This window comes from Hylobates moloch, unplaced genomic scaffold (genome assembly GCF_009828535.3).
Source record: "Hylobates moloch isolate HMO894 unplaced genomic scaffold, HMol_V3 SCAFFOLD_10, whole genome shotgun sequence".
Taxonomy (NCBI): Eukaryota; Metazoa; Chordata; class Mammalia; order Primates; family Hylobatidae; genus Hylobates; species Hylobates moloch.
Window position 1 is genome coordinate 8,722,794 of NW_026652285.1, and position 25,474 is coordinate 8,748,267.

Genomic DNA, 25,474 nt, shown 5'->3' on the forward strand with positions numbered 1-25,474 from the left:
GAACTAGAACAGTGAAAATGGTCACATATAAAGTAATCAACACAACTCATGTCTGGGTGGGTCTCTAGTGCTCTTGCAAATAGTTCTTAAGTGATGCCACAGTCAAATTCCCAAAAAGTTAAAGTAGAAACTATTTTAGAAGTGACTCTAAGATCAAATCCAAGAGGAAAAGGGATATACAGTGGCAACATTTTGCCAGAGATGAAAAATCTATCTACTCTATACAAGGAAATCAACCTATTTTAGGCAAAGCAGAAAGCCCAGGGACTTCTTTCCATCTCTCCTACAGAATCATTATGAACTTCAATACGAGCCAGTACAAAATATTGTCCTGAGAGGAGCAATAGGGGATAGGGTGCTTTTTTTTTTTGAGACTGGGTCTCGTTCTGTCGCTCACGCTGGAGCGCAGTGGTAGGATCATAACTCACTGCAGCCTCGAACTCCCAGGTTCAAGCAATCCTCCCATCTCAGCCTCCCAAGTAGCTGTGACCACATGTGCACGCCACCATGCCCAGCTTTTTTTTTTTTTTTTTGGTAGAGACGGGGTCTCACTATGTTGCCCAGGCTGGGCATAGGGCTTGAAAAGCCAAATGATGCATCTGTGCTTTCCTAAAAGAGTATCATATATCAGATTACAAATTATTCAACAGAACAATAAAAAGAAAATGTCAGGCTGGGCGCAGTGGCTCACGCCTGTAATCCCAGCACTTTGGGAGGCGGAGGCAGGTGGATCACGAGGTCAGGAGATCAAGACCATCCTGGCCAACATGGTGAAACCCTGTCTCTACTAAAAATACAAAAATTAGTTTGGTGTGGTGGCGGGCGCCTGTAGTCCCAGCTACTAGAGAGGCTGAGGCAGGAGAATTGCTTGAATCCAGGACGTTGAGGTTGCAGTGAGCTGAGATCGCACCACTGCACTCCAGCCTGGGCAACAAAGCGAGACTCCGTTCCCCCCCACCCAAAAAAAAAAGTTACATAAAGGCATATGATATGAAAATGACCAACTTCTATTGTCCTTCCACAGCCCTGAAGAATACTGCCAGAACTCTTTTCCATCTGAATGTGCCCTGTAGTTACTCAAGTTTTTTGAGACCATATGACCTTCTCCTTCACCAAAAGAAAAACAGAGACATGGCCAGGTACTGTGGCTCATGCCTATAATCTCAGCACTTTGGCAGGCTGAGGCTGGTGGGTCACCTGGGGTTGGGAGTTCAAGACTAGCTTGGCCAAAATGATGAAACCCCATCTCTACTAAAAATACAAAAAGTAGCTGGGCATAGTGGCACGCTCCTGTAGTTCTAGCTACTAGGGAGGCTGAGGCACTAGAATCGCTTGAACCCGAGAGGTGGAGGTTGCAGTGAGCCAAGATCGCGCCACTGCACTCCAGCCTGGGCAACAGTGTGAGACTCTGTCTCAACAATAAATAAATAAATAAATAAATAAATAAATAAATAAATAAAATCCTCAAAATTCCGTAAGTAAGTTTCTATCCCTCAGGAGAATAGGAAAGAGTTTGACATTAAAAATATTCCTGAAGTTTCCTTCTGCTGCTGAGATGTATAATAATTTTTTTTTAATTAAAAAACATAGGCCAGGCACAGTGGCTCACGCCTGTCATCCCAGCACTTTGGGAGGCCGAGGTGGGCGAATCACGAGGTCAGGAGTTCCAGACCAGCCTGGCCAACATGGTGAAACTCTGTCTCTATTAAAAATACAAAAAATTAGCTGGGCGTGGTGGCGGGTGCCTATAATCCCAGCTATTCGGGAGGCTGAGGCAGGAAAATCGCTTGAACCTGCGAGGCGGAGGCTGCAGCAAGCCGAGATCGTGCCACTGCACTCCAGCCCAGGCAACAATGCAAGACGCTATCTCAAAAATAAATAAATAAATAAATTAAATTAAATTTTGGACATACAAAAATGTTCAAGTATCAAATGCTATAACACTCACACTGCCTCAAAGGGATTTTTTCTTTTTGAGACGGAGTCTCACTCTGTCACCCAGGCTGGAGTGTGATGTATACTCACAGCTCACTGCAACCTCAAACTCCGGGGCTCAGGGGATCCTCCCGCCTCAGCCTCCCAAGTAGCTAGGACTACAGGAATGTGCCACTATGCCCAGCCAGGATTTATCTTTTTTTTTTTTGAGATGGAGTCTCGCTCTTGTTGCCCAGACTGGAGTGCAATGGTGCAATCTCAGCTCACTGCAACCTCTTGCCTCAGCCTCCCAAGTAGCTGGGATTACAGGTGCCCACCACCACGCCCAGCTAATTTTTATATTTTTAGTAGAGACAGGGTTTCACTATGTTGGCCAGGCTGGTCTTGAACTCCTGACCTCAGATGATCTGCCCACCTCGGCCTCCCAAAGTGTTGTGATTACAGGCATGAGCCACCACGCCCGGCCAGGATTTATCTTCTAAAATAAAAACAAATGATCAGTCCTCAGGATGATGAGTATACACTCCTGGCCCGTGGTGCACTGCTTCTGGGTTTGTTTCCAAATGCAAAGCCACCAAGGAAAGACATTTCATGGTACTGCTAGAATTTTCTCAAAAGCACTGTTATGGTCAGTGGCAAATAAACACTTCTCAGGCCGGGCACGGTGGCTCACACTTGTAATCCCAGCACTTTGGGAGGCTGAGGCGGGCGGATCACGAGGTCAGGAGATCGAGACCACAGTGAAACCCCGTGTCTACTAAAAATACAAAAAAATTAGCCGGGCGTGGTGGCGGGCACCTGTAGTCCCAGCTACTTGGAGAGGCTGAGGCAGGAGAATGGCGTGAACCGGGAGGCGGAGCTCGCAGTGAGCCGAGATCACGCCACTGCACTCCAGCCTGGGTGACAGAGCGAGACTCCGTCTCAAAAAAAATAAATAAATAAATAAACACTTCTCATTGAAGACAAGACAAAAATGTAACCAGCAATGTCAAGATAACACCCGTACTATATTCTAAGTGGGACCAAAAGAAGATTAACTTCCAGGTGGAGTGACAGCCTTGTGAATCATCCACACTTTTTTCCCACACCACTCCCAGCACTCATTCTGCAGAAAGGATGGAATTCAGTCTCCTTCCTTAGCTCCTTTTCCCTCAATTGACTTTTAAATGTTGGTGCCCCTTAGCGTTCTAATCTCTTTCATCTGCTCTTCTCACATGACACAGTGTCCCTTGATGATTGTACTTATTCCAGTGGATTCAGATTTGATATATATGCCATTAACTGCCATACTGACATCTCCTGGTATGATCTCTCTCCTAAGAATCATACCCGTATTTCCACCTCAAGCACCTCAAACTCACCATGCCCAAGCCAAATGCCTAACTACGTACTAAGCACCCGCCTCCTCCTTTAATTCCTTTGTCAAAAACAGCACCACTATTTACTCAGAATCCAAAAGTAGGCTGATTTTTGTCATCACAAATCCTTTCCTTTCCCCTCCATCACATATGTAAGTAATCATCTACAGATAACAGTCACTGCTCAGTAAAATCATCCATAATTCTATTTCTAAAAAAAAAAAACAAAAAACTCTGTCTTGTTTTTTTGCTTTTATTTTTAAGAGACAGGGTCTTGCTCTGTTGCCCAGGCTGGAGTGCAGTGGTGCAATCATAGCTCAAGCTCTCCCACCTCAGCCTCCTGAGTAGTTGGGACAACTTGTGTGTGCCACCATGCCTGGCTCATTTTTTTTTTTTTTTTTTGAGACGGAGTCTCGCTCTGTCGCCCAGGCTGGAGTGCCATGGCACGATCTCAGCTCACTGCAAGCTCTGCCTCCTAGGTTCATGCCATTATCGTGCCTCAGCCTCCCGAGTAGCTGGGACTACAGGCGCCTGCCACCATGCCTGGCTAATTTTTTGTATTTTTAGTAGAGACGGGGTTTCACTGTGTTAGCCAGGATGGTCTCGATCTCCTGACCTCGTGATCTGCCTGCCTCGGCCTCCCAAAGTGCTGGGATTACAGGTGTGAGCCACTGCGCTCAGCCCGCCTAGCTAATTTTTTTAAAAAAATTAGAGACAAGGATCTCACTACGTTGCCCAGACTGGTCTCGAACTCCTCGTCTCAAATGATCCTCCTCTCCTGTCTAGCCTCCCAAAGTGCTGGGATTACAGGTGTGAGCCATTGTGCCTGGCTCAAAATCTCTTAAAATCAGCCCTGCCTCATCTTTACCAGCCACCACCTTTACCATTCCTACCTGGATTACTTTCTAATAACTTTTTTTTTTGAGATGGGGTCTCATTATGTTGCCCAGGCTGGTCTTGAACTCCTGGGCTCAAGTGATCCACCCGCCTCAGCCTCCCAAAGTGCTAGGATTACAAGCATGAACCACCGTGCCCAGTTTCTAATAATTTTTTTTTATTTTGAGACGGAGTCTCGCTCTGTTGCCCAGGCTGGAGTGTAGTGTTGCGATCTTGGCTGACTGCAACCTCCGTCTCCCAGGTTCAAGCGATTCTCCTGCCTCAGCCTCCCGAGTAACTGGAATTACAGGTGCCCACCACCACGTCTGGCTAAATTTTGTATTTTTAGTAGAGATGGGGTTTTACCATGTTGGCCAGGCTAGTCTCAAACTCCTGACCTCAAGTGATCCTCCTGTCTTGACATCCCAAAGTGTTGGGGTTATACGTGATAGCCTGGCCTCGGCCTCTAATAACTTTTTAATCAGTCTCTTTTCCCCTCTAGTCTTATAATCTCTAACGGAGTCTCCAAATAGGCAGGGTCATTTTTTTTTTTTAAATGCACATCTGATCATGTCACTCTGCTGCTTAAAATGCTTCAACTAATCCTTGAATATGCCATTCACTCCACTTATGATAATGTTACTTCTACTTGAAATCATGCTGTTACCTCCTCTTTTTCCTATGTCTGCTTGATGAATTGCTTCAAGCCTCTGTGGAACTCTTCCTACAGAAAGCTATCCTACACTATTCCAGACAACTAGAACTTCCTCCTCTATGCTCCAATAAGGTCTTGATCCCTTAGCATGTATCTCTCTCTCACTGGGCTCTGAATCCCAAAGGAAAGAACTCTCACCTATTTTATTCTTTTCGTTTTTTTTGAGAGGGAGTCTCACTCTGTCACCAGGCTGGAGTGCAGTGGTGCGATCTCAGCTAACTGCAACCTCCGCCTCCCCAGTTCAAGCAATTCTCCTGCCACAGCCTCCCGAGTAGCTAGGACTATAGGCACGCGCTGCCACGCCCGGCTATTTTTGTATTTTTAGTAGAGACGGGGTTTTACCATGTTGGCCAGGATGGTCTTGATCTCGTGACCTGATGATCCGCCCACCTCGACCTCCCAAAGTGCTGGGATTACAGGCGTGAGCCACTGCGCCCAGCCTTTATTCTTATTCTTATTTTATATTTTTTGAGACAGGGTCTCACTCTGTCACCCAGGCTGGAGTGCAGTGGTGCAATCATGGCTCACTGCAGTGTCAATCTCCTGGCCTCAAGGGATCCTCTCACCTTGGCCTCTCAAGTAGTTGGGACTCCAGGTGCATGCCACCATGCCCAGCTAAGTTTTTTTTTTTTTTTTTTTGTAGAGACAGGCTGTTGCCCAGGCTGGTCTTAAACTCCCGACCTCAAGTGATCCACCTGCTTCAGCCTCCCAAAGTGCTGGGATTACAGGTGTGAGCCACCACACCTGGCCTCCTTGTTTATGTTATGTGCCTGACAAAGATCTCTGTTGAAGGAAGGTGGTAGAATGAAGAAAGGAAGGCAGCAGGGCATGACTCAATGGAAATAATTGGCAAAGATAGGAGTAAACACCAATCACATTTTTTTAAACTTTCTAAATAAAACAATGGAGACTGTAATTGTGGTGACTCTCGCCTGTAATCCCAGCACTTTGGGAGGCCAAGATGGGAAGATTGCTTGAGACCAGGAATTCGAGACCAGCCTGGGCAACATGGTGAAACCCTGTCTCTACTAAAAATACAAAAATTAGCCAGGCATGGTGGGACGCGCCTGTAATCCCAGCTATTTGGGAGGCTGAGGTGGGAGGATCACCTGAGCCAGGGAGGTCAAGACTGCAGTAAGCTCTGATAGTGCCACTGCACTCCAGCCTGGGCAACAGAGCAAGACCCCTGTGTCAAAAAAAAAAAAAGTATAATTTGAATGTTTGTAACACAGAAGATAAATGCTTGAGAGGATGGATACCCCATTTTCCACAATGTGATTATTACACACCACATGCCTGTATCAAAACATCTCAATGTGCCCCATATCATTTATTCTTTCTTGTTTTATAACTAATTATAACTAACACTTCAACTGCACTTGCCATGGGATACCTAACTGTATATCTGTCATCCTATATTACAAACTGTCTCTAGGTAAGAACATTCTAAGAACCCCACAGCTGGCAAGAAGCCTGCTGCTATCCTGAGAAATCAGCAAAATGTCAATCTGAACGAACCACATTTAACCTGTGATATAATTTGGCTCTGTGTCCCCACCCAAATCTCATCTCGAATTGTACTCCCACAATTCCCATGTGTTGCAGGAGGGACCTGGTGGGAGATAATTGAATCATGGGGGCAGTTTCTCCCATACTGTTCTTGGTAGTGAATAAGTCTCATGAGATCTAATGGTATTTTAAGGGGAAACCCCTTTTGCTTGGCTCCCATTCTCTTCTCTTGTCTGCCGCCATGTGAGATGTGCCTTTCACCTTCTGCCATGATTGTGAGGCCTCCCCAGCCACATGGAACTGTAAGTTCATTAAACCTCTTTCTTTTGTAAATTGCCCAGTTTCAGGTATGTCTTTATCAGCAGTGTGAAAATGGACGAATGCACTAATGCAACAGGCTCCCTGGTCTCCCACCTTCTCGGACTAAGTCCTCTGCAGTGTTGACTCCGTGTTCTATGAGCTTCTGGCAGTCATCTAGTGGTTTAATGGTCTCCTGTTCAATGGTGTCCACCTCTTGCAAAAGGGTCACCAATCGCTCATCCAGGAGCTTTCCGAGGGTTCCCTTTAAATCATTAAAATGCTGTTTGAGAACATCCCTTGTCTGTGATGCGCTTTCTTTGATCTAAAAAGAAATAACAAAATACTCAAAATCAGAATCTTTAAAAAAGGCTAATCCAAAGGTAGAATTCACATTAATCTAAAAGCACTGTATAACCATCATCTTCAATTTAGTAAAAAAAGATTAATTGAAATTATATTTAAGGTGTGATATTTTGATACACATATACATAGTGAACTGTTATTATAGTCAAGCTAATTAACATGTCCATCTCTTTACATGGTTACCTTTGTGTGTGGTGAGAACACTTATGATCTCTCCTAACACATTCCAAGTATACATTACACTATTATTAACTATTGTCCCTATCCTGTACTTGAGCTCTCTAGAATTTACGCATATTAAATAACTGAAACTTTGTACCCTTTGACCAACATCTCCCCATCCCCAACTCCATCCTTGGCAAGCACCATTCTACTTTCTGCTTCTATGACTTTGACCTTTTTAGATTCTACATATGAGATCATGCAGTATGTTTATTTCTGTATCTGGCTTATTTCACTTAGCATAATGTCCTTCAGGTTCATCCATGCTGTCACAAATGACAGAATTTCCTTCTCTTTTAAGGTTGAATAGCATTCCATTGTATATATACATCTTCCATTCATTGATAAACCAAATGTGATTCATTTGCACAAACAGGCAGAAGTACACAGAATTGCCCTTCAAGTCAGATAGAATAAGCCAAATCTTGGTTTCATCATTCACAAACTATGTCAATTTGGTTAAGTTAATTAAGTATCCTGTGCCTCAATTTTCTTATTTGTCAAATGAGCATAATAATAGTTATTTCGGCCGGGCGCAGTGCCTCACGTCTGTAATCCCAGCACTTTGGGAGGCCGAGGAGGGCAGATCATTTGAGGTCAGGAGTTCGAGACCAGCCTGGCCAATGTGGTGAAACCCTGTATTTACTAAAAATACAAAAATTAGCTGGACGTGGTAGTGCGGGCCTGTAATCCCAGTTACTTGGGTGGCTGAGGCAGGAGAATTGCTTGAACCTGAGAGACGAAGGTTGCAGTGAGCCAAGATTGCGCCATTGCACTCCAGCTGGGCAACAAAATGAGACTCTAAATAATATTTACTTCATGGAGTTGCTGTGAGGATAGGTACTACAGTGGGTAAAATAAATGGCACATTGTTATACTCGATAGAAAAAGTTATAAATTATTATTATCTATACAAAGTTGTTCTTGAAAATTGTATGTTTCAATACTAAAAATTGTTTAATTATGAGGGGATTAAAATTCATTTACTGAAAAGCAGCAAAGAAATGGTAGATTAAAAAGCCATGGTCAGCTGGGCATGGAGGCTCATGCCTATAATCCCAGCACTTGGGAGGCCGAGGTGGGTGGATCATGAGGTCAGGAGTTCAAGACCAGCCTGACCAACATGGTGAAACTCTGTCTCTACTAAAAACACAAAAAAATTAGCTGAGTTTGGTGGTGCGTGCCTGTAATCCCAGCTACTTAGGACGCTGAGGCAGGAGAATCGGTTGAACCTGGGAGGCGAAGGTTGCAGTGAGCTGAGATTGCGCCATTGCACTCCAGCCTGGGCAACAGAGTGAGACTCTGTCTCCAAAAAAAAAAAAAAAAAAAGCAAGCCATGGTCAGGTGCAGTGGCTCACACTTATGATCCTTGCACTTTGAGAGGCTGAGGCAGGAGGATCACTTGAGCCCAGGAGTTTGAGACCAGCTTGGATAACATGGAGAAATCCTGTCTTTACAAATAATACAAAAATTAGCCAGGCATGGTGGCACATGCCTGTAGTCCCAGCTACTTAGGAGGCTGAGGTGGGAGGATCACCTGAGCCCAGGGGGTCGAGGCTGCAGTAAGCTGTGACTGCACCACTGCACTCTAGCTTGGGTGACAGAGACCCTGTCTGTAAATAAAAATGAAAAGCCACAATACAAACAAACAAACAAAAAAACTCATGGATAAAATGCCCTCATTATGCTAAAAGAAAACCAAAAATTATTTAAAAACCAAAGAGGCCTGTAGGAGGCAGAGCTGGGACAATGACTTAATCCTTTTTGAATCATAGTGCTCTTTGTCAATCTAAATGAGAGGTTTATAAAGCCTCTTCCTTTCCAAGTTATTGAAAGAGAAGAAAAAGCCTCTTCCCCCAAAAATAAATAATCTATACCCCAAAAAATTATTCAATTTCAGAAGTTTACAAATTCTCTCAGAGCCAAACCATGGCTTGCCTGGAGCAGTAATTACGAAACTTTGTTTGCAGAAGAATCATGTAGGCTACTTGTTATAATTCAGACTGCAGACTTCCATCCCAGACCTACTGAACCAGAAAATGACAGCAGGGGCTAAAGGAGTGTATGGATGGAGTTCTCATTTTTTCCAAGCACACCTGTGATTCTGTAGCCCACAATTTGAGAAACACTGCCCTAAATCTACAGATCTCAGATTAAGAATCCATATTCTAGGGGATATGACAGGAAAATCTTCACGTCAAATATATTATGAAGATAAATAGGTTGTTTATACAGACACCAGATTTTTCTTATTTTATTTCGGAGACAGGGTCTCACTCTGTTGCACAGGCCGGAGTACAGTGGCATGATCCTAGCTCACTGCAGCCTTGAACTCCTGGGCTCAGGTGATCCTCCTGCTTCAGTCTCCTGAGTAGCTGAGCTTATAGGCGTCGGCCACCACACTTGGCTAATTTTATTTTTTACTTTTTGTAGAGACGAGATCTTGCTATGTTGCCCAAGCTGGTCTTGAACTCCTGGCTTCAAGCAATCCTCCCACCTTGGCCTCCCAAAATGCTGAGATTACAGGAGTGATCCACTGCACCTGGTCCAGATTTTTATTTTAAAGACTTCAGATAACAGGCCAGGCATGGTGGCTCATGCCTGTAATCCCAGCACTTTGGGAGGCCAAGGTGGGAGGATCACCACTGCAACCTGAATTGGGCAACAGAGCAAGGCCTTCTTCTCAAAAAACAATTCAGGTAACATATAATTCATTTTCTCTCGTTTAATGGGAAAATTCTAACTATAAGCCACTCTGATAAGTTAAAGCAAAAACATACTTTGCTTTCCAGATATTATTATCTTAGTTTCATATGACATATTGTTTACCACCATAACCCTTTTGTTAACTTTATCTTACCAAGAAAGTTTAAAGTATAAGAAAAATCCACCAAGAAAGAACATATCGAAATATGAATAAAGGACAATATTTCAACAGTTAATAGAGAGATTTAAAAACTTTCTATTTATTCTCTAAATTCTCTCTAAATTTAAAAAGCAGAATACAATACTGTTTCCCAGCAATGTTCACAACCATGTAAAAACAAAAAATGCTCATGCCCAAGGACTAAAACAGAAAAAGAGCAGTATCATTTACTGGGTGGGCAGATCATAGAAACCATTTTCTTTCCTTTTTTTTTTTTTTTGAGACGTCATTTCACTCTTGTGGCGCAGACTGGAGTGCAGTGGCGCAATCTTGACTCACTGCAACCTCTGCCTTCTGGGTTCAAGAGATTCTCCTGCCTCAGACTCCTGAATAGCTGAGATTACAGGTGCATGCCACCACACCTGGTTAATTTTTGCATTTTTAGTAGAGACAAGGTTTCGCCAAGCTGGTCTCGAACTCCTGATCTCCGGTGATCCGCCCACCTTAGCCTCCCAAAGTGCTGGGATAAGGCGTGAGCCACCTCATCCGGCCCTTTTCTCTCCATTTGACATTAAATATTTATGCAGTTAGTAAAATAATTCTTTAAATCACAAAGAGAAATCCTAAATTAATTGTTAACTAATTTCTGTAGTTACCAAAGAATTTCTGTGAAATAAATCCAAGTAAAAATTTTAAAAAGAAAGAAAGGAGATAAAACCAAATTGCACATTATTCGGCTCACCATTCAACTATGAGATCTTTGCAAACTGGGCCCTCATCTACATAGCATCTGGCAAACAAATGCTGTTGAGTGAAAACACAGTTAATCGTGTGTTTCAAAGAACTTTCTAAAAGAACCAAAGAGAGAATACCTTATGATTTTAACACAACCCCGGGATACTGTTAGAAATTCAGAATCTCAGGCCCTACCCAGAACTGCTAAATCAGAACATGAATTTTTTTTCTTTCCTCCTCCTCCCCTAGAACCTGTATTTTTTTTTTTTTTTTTTTTCGAGATGGAGTTTTGCTCTTGTTGCCCAGGCTGCAGTGCAATGGAGCAATCTTGGCTCAATGCAACCTCCATCTCCCGGGTTCAAGTGATTCTCCTGTCTCAGCCTCCTGAGTAGCTGGGATTACAGGTGCATGCCACCATGCCTGGCTAATTTTTGTATTTTTAGTAGAGATGGGGTTTCATCATATTGGTCAGGCTGGTCTCGAACTCCTGACCTCAGGTGATCCTACTGCCTCAGCCTCCCAAAGTGCTGGAATTACAGGTGTGAGCCACCGCGCCCAGCCAAACCTGTATTTTTTTTTTTTTTTTTGGAGTCTCGCTCTGTCGCCCAGGCTGGAGTGCAGTGGTGCCAACTCGGCTCACTGCAACCTCTGCCTCCCGGGTTCAAGCAGTTCTCCTGCCTCAGCCCCCCCAGTAGCTGGGATTACAGACATGCGCCACCACACCCAGCTAATTTTTTTGTATTTTTAGTAGAGACAGGGTTTCACCACTTTGGCCAGGCTGGTCTCGAACTCCTGACCTTGTGATCCGCCCGCCTCAGCCTCCCAACGTGCTGGGATTACAGGCATGAGCCACCGCACCCGGCCAAACCTGTATTTTTAACAGGACCCTCAGTTGCTTTGTATACATATTACAGATACCAGAATAAATGAAGACCTTGTGTCAGAATGCTGTAATACATTTCAAATGGCCAAGAGGAAATTCTGCAGTTCAGCATTGTGCCTCTGAGGTCCTGTCTTGCTCTTTAGCGGATACAGCATACACAGGAAGTGCATTGGTTAGGTAAAATCAATTTCCTCTTTAGAAAGAATTCAAAAGCTCCTTCAGCTGTTGCAGAGCCTATGTTTTGTTTTTGTTTCAGAACCTCAGAAAAAAGGAAGTATGTGAACACAAAACAGAGAGACGGCTAAAAAAGTGCGACTCGATTTCCAAATTCACCTCCTGTACTCTCATTGTAAATTTGGTCCCTTTTGCTCATAGAATCCCAACCACTGCCATTTCAAACTTGATACTACCATGGGATCATTTTCTTTTCCTTGAAATATTTCATGATTTAAAGCCTAGTCACCTTTAATCCAATCATGTAATTAATCAAGTTCATTTGCTTGACTTTATGAAACTAATTTAAAAATGCAGCTCCACTGCTGAGTGAATTTCTTCATATTTGATGTGGTACCAATGGTTCCATGTGTTCACTGTTAACTCAATAAATCTTCACAATACAGTTTCAGAAATTGAGGACCAAAGAAGACAACTTACCCAAGGCTTCGCAGTGCCAGAAACAGTCTAACTCCAAAAACTATGCTCTTTCATTACACCATGCTGTACCTACAGGACACTTTTTTTTTTTTTGAGACAGGTTCTCATCTGGTCGTCCAGGCTGGAGAGCAGTGGTACAATCACAACTCGCTGTGGCCTCGAACTCCTGGGCTCAGGTGATTCTCCCACCTTAGCCTCCTAGGTAGCTGGGACCACAGGCATGTGTCACTACACCCAGCTATATTTTGTATTTTTTGTAGAGACGAGTTTCCATCATGTGGCCCAGGCTGGTGTCGAACTCCTGGACTCGAGCAATCCTCCTGCCTCGGCCTCTCAAAGTGCTGAGATTACAAGCATGAGCCACCACGCTCGGCCATAGAACACTATTTTAAAAGAGCTCCCAGATAAATCTGTAAATTATGTATTGGCTAAAGATAGTTCTTGGTATAACACGTAGTATTTCCTGTCCCTGTGTAAAGAATTGTGTGGTGGACAACCAATCAGCTTCAAATGCTACCTAGCCATTCAAGGCAAAAACAACTGTGGTGATTTGTAACAAAATAGATTTAAGAATACAAATGACAGACAAGATTTCAAAAAGGAAACTGTAATATACATTGTTTATGTTGGTTAATAATATTTTGAAATAATCTGCCACTAAAACCTTTAATGTAACAGACCATTAAAACTTACAAAGTTTTGGCCTGGGCCCATTGGCTCATGCCTGTAATCCCAGCACTTTGGGAGGCCGAGGCAGGTGGACCACGAGGTCAGGAGGTCAGGAGTTCGAGACCAGCCTGGCCAACATGGTGAAACCCCATCTCTACTAAAAATGCAAAAATTACCCAAGCGTGGTGGTGCACGCCTGTAGTCCCAGCTACTTGGTGGGCTGAGGCAGGAGAATCACTTGAACCCAGGAAGCGGAGGTTGCAGTGAGCTAAGATAGTGCCATCGCACTCCAGCCTGGGCAATAGAGCAAGACTCCACCTCAAAAAAAATAATAATAATAAATAATAAAAAACAAAACTTACAAAGTTTCCACTACAGCTGAATATAACCCCAAACCAACTGTTTTAAAATTTTAACATGATTAAGAGCTCACAAAATGCCAAAAATTCATCAAGTTTGTATTTCAATACTAAGCCACCCAAAAGCTTAGGGAGTATTTCCTTCACAACCCTCCAAAACAATAGTGACTGATATATTTTCCTTCAGAGTTTAGTTACTAAAAAAAAATATGTAGAGGCCAGGTGCGGTGGCTCATGCCTATAATCCCGGCACTTTTGGAGGACGGATCACTTGTGTCCAGGAGTTCAAGACCAGCCTGGGCAACATGGCAACTTTGTCTCTAGTAAAAAATACAAAAAATCAGCTGTGTGTGGTAGCATGGCTTGTAGTCCCAGCTGCTTGGGAGACTAAAGTGACAGGATCACTTGAGCCTGGGAGGTTGAGGCTTCAGTGGGTGGTTTTTACACCACTGCCCTCCAGCCTGGGTGACAAAGTGAGACCCTGCCTCAAAAATAACCAAACAAACAAACAAAAAAGAAAACCACATACACAAAACACAAAACTATTTGCTAACAAGAACATACTGATTAAAAACTGGCCAGGCGCAGTGGCTTACGCCTGTAATCCTAGGATTTTGGGAGGCTGAGGCAGGTGGATTGCCTGAGCTCAGGAGTTTGAGACCAGCCTGGGCAACTTGGTGAAACCCTGCCGCTACTAAAAATACAAAAATTAGCTGGGTTTGGTGGTGCCTGCCTATAATCCCAGCTACTGGGAGGCTGAGGCAGCAGAATCATTTGAGCTCAGGAGGTGGAGGTTGCAGTGAGCCACGATCACGCCACTGTACTCCAGCCTGGGTGAGAGAGCAAGACTCTGTCTCAAATAAACAAACAAACAAACAAAAAACACCACAGAAAAACATATTTATCAAAAATAAAAGACAGCCGGGTACAGCGGCTCATGCCTGTAATCTCAGCACTTTGGGAGGCTGATGTGGTCGAATCACGAAGTCAAGAGTTCAAGACCAGCCTGGCCAACATGGTGAAACCCTGTCTCTACTAAAAATATAAAAAAATTAGCTGGGCATGGTGGTGGGCAACTGTAACCCCAGCTACTCGGGAGGCTGAGGCAGGAAAATCGCTTGAACCTGGGAGGCAGAGGTTGCAGTAAGCCGAGGTTGTGCCACTGCACTCTAGCCCAGGCGACAGTGCGAGACTCCGTCTCAAAAAAAAAAAAAAAAAAAAAGGGCCGGTGTGGTGGCTCATGCCTGTAACCCCTGGCACTTTGGGAGGCCAAGGCGGGCGGATCATGAGGTCAGGAGATCGAGACCATCCTGGCTAACATGGTGAAACCCCGTCTCTACTAAAAATACAAAAAAATTAGTCGGGTTTGGTGGCGGGCACTTGTAGTCCCAGCTACTTGGGAGGTTGAGGCAGGAGAATGGCGTGAGCCCGGGAGGCGGAGCTTGCAGCAAGCCGAGATTGCGCCACTGCACTCCAGCCTGGGTGACAGAGCGAGACTCTGTCTAAAAAAAAAATAAAAATAAAAATAAAATAAATAAATAAAGACAAAGATAAAAAAGTCAACTGAAACTGAAGACGCTAATCAACATATTTTTTCTCAGTTTCTGTGAAATGTATACTACGTTAGCTATTTGTCTTTGTACTGACACCAAGACATCAGTCATTAGTAATAATGGAAACAGTAACAATACAGCAGCAGCTATCATCTACTGAGTACCTGTATGCCACGTAAAACTGTACCTATGGTCTCATTTAAACCCTACCAGAACCCTGTGAAGAGAATCTGTGTAGATGAGTAACATGGGAGTCAGAGAGATGAAACTGGCCATATCACAAAGTTAGTGAAGTGGCAGAGATTTTGAATTCAGTCTGACTCAAGAATGGACTTGTAAGCACTGCTATGTTTCTCCTTGTTTCTCTTACACTTAAGACTTTTTTAGAAAAAAAAGTGCTTATTTGAGAACTTTCAAACAGAAAACGTATTATTATATGATTTGGTAATCTGTTACAGTAGTGGCCCCCAATGAACCAGGAATTCACACTTCCAGCTACTCGTGGCCTTGTGTGGTCCTCTCCCCTAGAATCTGGGTTGGGCCTGTGACTAGCAATGCAGTCACACGTGCACAGCAATAGAGTGAAACTGATCCTGTGCCAGTTCCAGGCCTCATCCTTCAGAAGACCTGTCAACATCTGCTTTTTGGAGGCCACCATGAAAGAAGTATGCCTATCTTTCTGGACAGGACAAGGGGAAAGAGACAGGAAGGTGAAAAGGCAGGAAGGGAGGAAGACAGGGAGAGAGATTGGCACCAAAGCCCAGGTATGCCAGTGTTCCAACTGAGACTAGCTAATACTAAGTCTCCAAATATAAGTGAATGTTCTCTGTCAGACATTCCAGCCGCAACTGCAACCACAAGAGTGCTGCCAAGCAAAACCAGGAGAACTACCTATCTGAGCCCCAGTCAACTTCCAGAATTGTAAGCAAATAAAATGGTTGCTTTTTAAGTCATTAAGCTTTGGCACAGTTTTATTACGTAGCAGTAAATAAATCATATAAAAAAACACATTTAATTCTTGATTATCTATACTAATAGAGTGCACATCATCAAGACCAAGACAATCGAAAAAAGAATGTCTGCCAAATTACACCCACAACATTCATAAAGGCCTTCATTCAACATTTATTGAGGCCTAGTATGTGTCAGAAATTAGGGTTATAAAGATGAATAAAGCATGGTCTTCATCTCAAAAACTCTCATTCTGGTAAGGGGGATGGCAAGCAAAAGTAACTATAATGAAATGAATTACGTTCTTACATATCTGGGGCAGCCACAAACTGCCATCAGAGCATAAAAAGAGCATTATGATGGGAAAGAGAGTAGGAGACATTTAAAGAATAAGTTGTCAGTTGGAGGAGCAGGGGATGTCACCTTGAATAACAATAATATTTAACAACATGATAACAACAATTATCATGGCCGACATTAATCAAGAATATCCTATGTCCTAGGCACTGGGCTAAGCGTTTTTTTTTTAATTATTATACTTTAAGTTTTAGGGTACATGTGCACAACGTGCAGGTTTGTTACATATGTATACATGTGCCATGTTGGTGTGCTGCACCCATTAACTCGTCATTTAACATTAGGTATATCTCCCAATGCTATCCCCCGCCCCCATCCAGTGCTAAGCATTTTAAATAAGTTTCTCATTTTAATTCCCACAATGGCCAGGTAAAGCAGATACTATCCTTATGCTCATTTCACACAGAAGGAAACTGAAGATTAGGAAAATGTAGTTTCTCAAGCTTTCATGGCTAATAGGAACAACTAAAATAACTGCAAATATTAGTGACTCACTGATAGCCCTCAATAATAAAAAAAGGCTGGGCGGGGTGTGGTGGCACTTTGGGAGGCTAAGGCAGGCAGATCACCTGAGGCCAGGAGTGCAAAACCAGCCTGGCCAACACAGTGAAATCTCGCCTCTATTAAAAATACAAAAATTAGCTGGCCTTGGTGGCGCACGCCTGTAATCCCAGATACTCGGGAGGATGAGACAGAAGAATTGCTTGAATCCAGGAGGCAGAGGTTGCAGTGAGCCGACACTGAGACACTGCACTCCAGCCTGGGTGACAGAGCAACACTCCGTCCCGAAAAAAATAACAATAATAGTAATAACAATAAAAGGCTGTCCTATATTTGTTTGACTTTTTAGATGACAAATTAGTCATATTCTTTACCAGATTTATAGCAATAAGAATAGTTATCGGCCAGGAGCAGTGTCTCATGCCTGTAATTCCAGCACTTTGTGAGGCTGAGGCGGGCAGATCACCTAAGGTTAGGAGTTGGGAGACCAGCCTGGCCAGTATGGCGAAACCCTGTCTCTACTAAAAATACAAAAAAATTAGCCGAGCGTGGTGGTGGGAGCCTGTAATCCCAGCTACTCAGAGGGCTGAGGCAGGAGAATCGCTTGAATCCGGGAGGCGGAGGTTATATTGAGCTGAGATCGTGCCACTGCACTCCAGCCTGGGTGACAGACCGAGACTCCACCTCAAAAAAAAATAGTTCTCTATCAAAATTATATACATTACAATCTACACTAAAACAAAATCGCCGGGCATGGTGGCTCATGCCTGTAATCCCAGCACTTTGGGAGGCCGACGCAGGTGGATCACCTGAGGTCAGGAGTTTGAGATCAGCCTGACCAACATGGTGAAACCTCATCTCTACTAAAAATACAAAATTAGCCGGGTGTGGTGGCGCATGCTTGTAATCCCAGCTACTCGGAAGGCTGAAGGAGGAGAATCACTTGAACCCCCGGGAGGCAGAGGTTGCCATGAGCCAATATTGCGCTATTGCACTCCAACCTGGGCAACAAGTGCGAAACTCTGTCTTTAAAAAAAAAAAAAATCTACACACAAAAATATACCTCTATAACATTCACATACATTTTTTTCTTTTTTTTTTTTGAGATGAAGTCTTGCTCTGTTGCCCAAGCTGGAATGCAGTGGCGCAATCTCGGCTCAGTGCAACCTCTGCCTCCCAGGTTCAAGCAATTCTCCTGCCTCAAGCCTCCCGAGTAACTGGGATTACAGGCACCTGCCACCATGCCCCGCTAATTTTTTAGGGTTTTTTTCTTTTGTTTTGTTTTTTTGAGAGAGAGTCTCGCTCTGTCGCCCAGGCTACAGTGCAGTGGTGCAATCTCCAATCACTGCAACCTCCACCTCCTGGATTCAAGCGATTCTCCTGCCTCAGCCTCCCGAGTAGCTGGGATTACAAGCAGCCACCACCAGGCCTGGCTAATTTTTTTATATTTTTAGTAGAGACAGTGTTTCACCATGTTGGCCAGGCTGGTCTTGAACTCCTGACCTCAGGTAATCCACCCAACTTGTCATCCCAGAGTGCTGTTATTACAGGAGTAAACCACTATGCCCGACCAGAAAATGGCTAGTTTCTTTTTCTTTTTTTTTTTTTTTTTGAGATGGAGTCCCACTTTATTGCCCAGGCTGAAGTGTAGTGGTGCAATCTCGGCTTGCTGCAACCTCCGACCCCCAGGTCCAAGCAATTCTCTTGCCTTAGCCTCCCGAGCAGCTGGCATTACAGGCGCACCACCACACCCACCTAACTTTTTTGTCTTTTTAGTAGAGATGGGGTTTCACCATGTTGGCCAAGCTGGTCTCGAACTCCTGACCTCAGGTGATCCGCCCGCCTCAGCCTCCCGAAGTCCTGGGATTACAGGTGTGAGCCACCGAGCCTGGCCAGAATGGCTTGTTTTAATTCTCCTTGACCTCCTTCTATATTTCCGAGGAGCTTTAAACTTAACCAGCAGCTTTTAGAGTACCATCTTTAAAGATGATTTCTGTACATCGGTGTTGTTCAGGAAATAAAAAGTTAAAAGAAAAAAAAAATTTGTAGGCCGAGCATGGTGGCTCATGCCTGTAATCCCAACACTCTGGGAGGCCAAGGCGGGCAGATCACGAGGTCAGGAGTTCGAGACCAGCCTGGCCAATATGGTGAAACCCCGTCTCTACTAAAAATAGAAAAAGTAGCGGGGCATGGTGGCATGCACCTGTAGTCCCAGCTACTCAGGAGGTTGAGGTGGGAGAATCACTCGAACCAGGAAGGCAGAGGTTGCAATGAGCTGAGACCGCACCACTGCACTCTAGCCTGGGTGACAGAGCAAGACTCCATCTCGAAAAAAAAAAAGACAACTTGTGAAAAGATTTACTGGTGAAAAGATTGACTCAAAAACCAATGTAAATATGTGGTCTTTTGAAAACAAATACAGTCAAGCATCACATAACGATGTTTTGGACAATGACAATCACACACATAATGGTAGTCCCATAAGATTATATCACTATATTTTTATGTTTTTACTGTATCTTCTTTCTTTCTTTTTTTTTTTTTTTTGAGACAGGGTCTAGTTCTGTTGTCAAGGCTGGAGTACAGTGGTGTGATCATGGCTTACTGCACCCTCAGCCTCCTGGGCTCAATAAATCCTCTTACCTTTGCTTCCTGAGTAGCTGGGACCATAGGCATGTACCTCCACACCTGGCTAATTTTTAATTTCTTTGTGGAGATAGGGGTCTCCCTATATTGCCCAGACTGGTCTCAAACTTCTGGGCTCAAGAGATCCTCCCGCCTTGGCCTCTCAAAGTGCTGGGACTACAAGTGTGACCCAGCATGCCTACTGCACCTTTTCTATGTTTAGATACACACTTACAATTATGTTACAACTATCTACAGTATTCAGCATAGTAACATGCTGTACAGACTTGTACCCTAGGAGCAATAGAATATACCATATAGCCTAGGTGTGTAGCAGATGATACCATCTAGGTTTGTACGATGACAAAATTGCCCAGCGACACATTTCTCAGAATATATCCCTGTTGTTTTTTTTTTTTTTTTTTTTTGAGACAGAGTCTCGCTCTGTCGCCCAGGCTGGAGTGCAGTGGCGCCATCTCTGCTCACTGCAAGCTCCGCCTCCCGGGTTCACACCATTCTCCTGCCTCAGCCTCTCCGAGTAGCTGGGACTACAGGCACCCGCCACCACGCCTGGCTAATTTTTTGTATTTTTAGTAGAGACGGGGTTTCACCGTGGTCTCGATCTCCTGACCTCGTGATCCGCCCGCCTCGGCCTCCCAAAGTGCTGGGATTACAAGCGTGAGCCACCGCGCCCGGCCATCTCTGTTGTTTTGACTGTATATGTGTGGCTTTTATTTTTACCCCCCTATTTGCAATTAGTTTTGCTTCCAGTATTTTGGGGTGCCAGAATCAATACATTGCAACTTACTACCAACAAATGTTCCTTTAAGTATCTACAATAGACTCCACCTCTGTATTAAAAATGAGGCTGTGGGACAGGCGCAGTGGCTCACACTTGTAATCCTAGCACTTTTTGAGGCCGAGGTGGGTGGACAGCCTGAGCTCAGGAGTTCAAGACCAGCCTGGGCAACATGGTGAAACCTCCTTCTACTAAAAATACAAAAAATGAGCCGGGTGTGGTGGCATGCACCTATAATCCCAGCTACTCGGGAGGCTGAGGCAGGAGAATTGCTTGAACCCGGGAGGTGGAGGTTGCAGTGAACCAAGGTGGTGCCACTGCACTCCAGTCTGGGTGACAAAGTGAGACCGTCTTCAAAAAAAAAAAAGCTTTGCCTGGGAAAATATTCTTGTAAATGCTTATGATGTTACCAAAATTCTTATAATGCTAACAAAATGCTTATAATGTTAATAAAAATTAAAAATTGATACAAAGTTGCATATACAGTAGTCTCTCAACTTTGCAGAATAATATGTATAGAAAGATACATCAAAATGTTAACTGCAGGCTGGGCAGGGTGGCTCAAGCCTGTAATCCCAGCACTTTGGGAGGCCAAGGAAGGTGGATCATGAGGTCAACAGATCGAGACCATCCTGGCCAACATGGTGAAACCCCATCTCTACCAAAAACACAAAAATTAGCTGGGCGTGGTGGCAGGTGCCTGTAGTCCCAGCTACTCAGGAGGCTGAGGCAGAAGAATGGCTTGAACCCAGGAGGCAGAGGTTGCAATGAGCCGAGATGGCGCCACTGCACTCCAGCCTGGCGACAGAGTGAGACTCCATCCCCCCTCCCCCCAAAAAAGAAAAAAGTTAACTGCAGTTGTCTGTAAGTAGTAGAATTATAGGTTATTTTAAAATTATTTCATCTGGGCTGAGTGTGGTGGCTCACGCCTGTAATCCCAGCACTTTGGGAGGCCAAGATGGGCGGATCACCTGAGGTCAGGAGTTTGGGACCAGCCTTCACCATGGTGAAACCCCATCTCTACTAAAAATACAAAAATTAGCTGGGCGTGGTGGCGGGCACCTGTAATCCCAGGTACTCGGGAGGCTGAGGCAAGAGAACTGCTTGAACCTGGGAGGTGGAGGTTGCAGTGAGCCAAGATTGCGCCGTTGCACTCCAGTCTGGGCGACAAGAGCGAAACTTCATTAAAAAAAAAAAAAAAAAAAGATTTCATCTGTTCTTGGTTTTCCCTGTATCTGGATTTAACCTTATCTTAGAATACTATAATAGGGACACTTTAAATACTACTACTGTAACAAATTATACTCAGATTTTTGTAGTGTTTTGAAAATGGGTAACAGAAGGGGAAGTGGGAGATAAAAGGAGCAATAACAGCTTTCTTTTCTTTTCCTTTTTTTTTTTTTTTGAGACAGTTTCACTCCTGTTGCCCAGGCTGGAGTGCAGTGGCACGATCTCGGCTCACTGCAACTTTTGTCTCCTGGGTTCAAGCAATTCTCTTGCCTCAGCCTCCCGAGTAGCTGAGATTACAGGCGCCCACTACCACACCCAGCTAATTTTTGTATTTTTAGTAAACACAGGTTTTCATCATATGGGTCAGGCTTGCCTCAAACTCCTGACCTCAGGTGATCCACCCGCCTTGGCCTCCCAAAATGCTGGGATTATAGGCGTGAGCCACCACGCCTGGCCAACAGCTTTCTTTTCTTTGCTAAGCTACTAAGACTTCCTGTCTTGGTTTTTTGAAATAATTTTTGGGTGGTTTTTTTTTTTTTTTTTTTTTGAGACAGTCTTCTTCTGTTGCTGAGGCTGGTGTGCAGTGGTGCCATCTTGGCTCACTGCAACCTCCACCTCCCAGGTATAAGCAATTCTCCTGCCTCAGCCTCCAGAGTAGCTGGAATTACAGGTGCATGCCACCACATCTGACTAATTTTTTTTATATTTTTAGTAGAGACAGGGTTTTGCCATGTTGAAGGCTGGTCTCGAACTCCTGATCTCATGTGATCCACCCGCCTTGGCCTCCCAAAGTGCTGGGATTACAGGCGTGAGCCACTGTGCCCAGCCACCAACTAGTATCTTAATTAGGTACCAGGATCTTACCATTTGCTCTTGAAGGAGCAGAGACTTGCTTTTGTCAGTGTCCTGAGAAATACTGAATCAGAATACCAAAAGGTACATGAAAGCCAACATAGTCATTTTATAGTGAACTAGAACACACAGACTAAAATACTGGCATTTCTCACTGTAGACACCTCCAGTACCTCAACTAATTCCCCTTTGATAATATACAAAGATGAAGTTTTTGGACTTACAAAGCTTAAAGACCAGGCCCTGACTTTGGCAATGTCATCAAGGTGGTGCCACTCTGTGAGGCCTGAGTGGCCAGCTGACATCACTACGTGACATTTTGATCAATTATCTCTACTTACGTTTTTGTTTTTGAGATGGAGTCTCGCTCTGTCGCCCAGGCTGGAGTGCAGTGGTGTGATCTTGGCTCACTGCAACCTCCACCTCCCCGACTCAAGCAATTCTCCTGCCTCAGCCTCCCAAGTAGCTGAGACTACAGGCGCCCGCTACCACACCTGGCTAATTTGTATTTTTTTAGTAGAGACGGGGTTTCACCATATTGGCCAGGCTGGATCTCTACTTATAACAAACAGAAAGGCCAATGCTGTAGAAATAGGACAAGTGATGAAAGACATAATAGAAGTGAAATCTAAAAATGAATACACAAATAGAACTTATATTTTTCTTACTTGTTTTGTTTTTAGGGGTAGTAACCTAAGTATCAGCCACCAAAGAAAAGAGGAAAGCATAAATCCATGAGGGCAGTGATCTATTTCCTTGAACACAGAATCTAGGACCTAGAAGTTTCTCAGCCCTACAATAGGCACCCAATAAATATTTATTGAGTGAATGAACAAATGAATATTTAAGGACAGTGGGAGTTAATTTCTTTGGTATTTACGTCTTAGTACCAAGGACTCCAGCGAGCTATAGAGAACTATTCTTAATGATTTCAACATCAGCTAGGCCAAGTTGGCTGTAAACATTATCTGATTTCCTGAAGACAATGAACAGCTTTCTAGCCTTTAACTTATTCAAACATTAAGAGTTACAGACAATCCTTGCATTCCTACACAGAACTTCCTTTTCTCTGAAAACAGAGGGTAGAGCCCAAACTTAACCACAAGAGGAGAAACTGCTACATTTTGGCAGTTTTGACAGAATAACTTAAAAACATTTTTATTCTTCTTCCTTCTAAATGTTCATACAACATGATTTCTCAACACGAGACAAATTTCATGCTAGAGTTTAAAGGATAAGAAACTAAAGCAAAGATAAAAGGTAGGCCGGATGCAGTGGCTCACACCTGTAATACCAGTACTTTGGGAGGCCGAGGCAAGAGGATTGCTTGAGCTCAAGAGTTAGAAATCAGCCTGGCAGCTGGGCACGGTGGCTCACCCAGGCACAGTGGTAATCCCAGCATTTTGGGAGGCTGAGGTGGGCAGGATCACCTGAGGTGAGGACTTCAAGGCCAGCCTGGCCAACATGGTGAAACCCTGTCTCTAGTAAAAATACAAAAAGTAGATGGGCATGGTGGCAGACGCCTGTAATCCTGGCTATGCGGGAGGCTGAGGCAGGAGAATCTCTTGAACCCAGGAGGCGGAGGTTGCAGTGAGCCTAAGGTTGCAGGGAGCTGAAGGTTGCAATGAGCCAAGATTGTGCTACTTCACTCCAGCCTGGGCAAAAGAGCAAGACTCTGTCAAAAAAAAAAGAAAAGAAAAAGAAACCGGTCTGGGAAACACAGGAAGACATCCTCTCTACTAAAAAAATCAAACAAAATTAGGCAGGCGTGGTGGTGTGTACCTAGAGCCCCAGCTACTTGGGATCTGAGACAGGAGGATGGCTTGAGCCTAGGAAGTCGAGGCTGCAGTGAGTTCTGATCATGCCATTGCACTCCAGCTTGGGTGACAGAGCAAGACTCTGGCTCAAAAAAAAAAAAAAAAAAAAAAGAGGCTGGGTGCGGTGGCTCAAGCCTGTAATCCCAACACTTTGGGAGGCCAAAGTGGGTGTTCATCTGAGCCCAAGAGGCTGGACAACATGGCGAAACCCCATCTCTACCAAAAATACAAAAAATTAGCTAGGTGTGATGGCACGTGCCTGTAGTCCCAGCTACTCAGCACACTGAGATGGGAGGATCACTTGAGCCTGAGAGGCAGAGCTTGCAGTGAGCCGAGATTGTGCCACTGCACTCCAGCCTGGGTGACAGAGTGAGGTCCTGTCTCAAAAAAAAAAAAAAAGTATGCCAAGAGTTTCTGAAAAGGTTAAACAAAAAGTTACCATGTGATCCACCAATTCCTAGCTATATTCTAAAACAACTGAAAACATGTCCACACAAAAAGTTGTCTACAAATTCTTTATAGAAGCATTATTCATAATAGTCAAAAGTGGAAATAATCCAAATGTCCATCGATGAATGGATAAATAAAATGTGGTATATCTACATAACAATTATTCAGCCATAAAAAGGTCTAAAGTACTGTTACATGCTACCACATCAATGAACCTTGAAACATTATTCTAAGTCAAAGAAGTCAGTCACAAGGGGCTACATACTGTATGAGTTCATTTATACGAAATGACCAGAATAGGCATATCCATAGAGACAAAGTAGTTTTGTGGTTGCCAGGGGGTATGGGAGTGACAGCTAAGGAGTTCTTTTGGGGGTGATGAATATATACTTGAATTAGACACTGGTGATGGTTGGACAACTCTATGAATATACTACAAACCATTGAATTGTAAACTTTAAGGCATGACTTTTATGGCATGTGAATTATATCTCAATAAAAAAGTCACATGCCAGGTAGCACAGTGGCTCACACCTCTAATTCCATCACTGGAAGGCTTAGGTGGGAGGATCTTTTGAGCCCAGGAGTTGGAGACCAGCCTGGGAAATGTAACAAAACCCTGTCTGCACCCCACCAAAAAAAAAGAAAATAAATCATATGCCAAAAAGATATAAAATCAGCAAGTAAAAAATACAGACAACAGGTGGCATCCCTTCCTCTCTGCTCTTCTCATGCTTCTCCCACGCAAAATCGTTGACTAAAGTGCCATATATTTTACATAGTTATTCTGAAAATGACTGGAACCCTAAAAATATCCAAACCACCAAACAAAAGCAGCTGCTTATTTTGATAATATTTTTGTACCATAGACTTTCCTTAAAATGCAAGTTGACAG

At 43.9% G+C, this 25,474-nt stretch overlaps 1 protein-coding gene across 2 annotated transcripts in view; it reads right to left on the minus strand.

Annotated features, from left to right (window-relative positions):
• The window catches only part of CRLF3 (cytokine receptor like factor 3), a 51,148-nt gene that overhangs the window by 23,270 nt on the left and 2,404 nt on the right, over window positions 1-25,474 (minus strand). Inside the window, exon 2 of one of the 2 annotated variants that reach the window (XM_058445870.1) lies at window positions 6,808-6,955. In XM_058445870.1, the coding sequence (XP_058301853.1) occupies window positions 6,808-6,955 (148 nt within the window). Of the gene's footprint in view, window positions 1-6,807; window positions 7,016-25,474 lie in introns of both variants that reach the window. The other variant, XM_032162915.2, reaches the window with a different exon arrangement.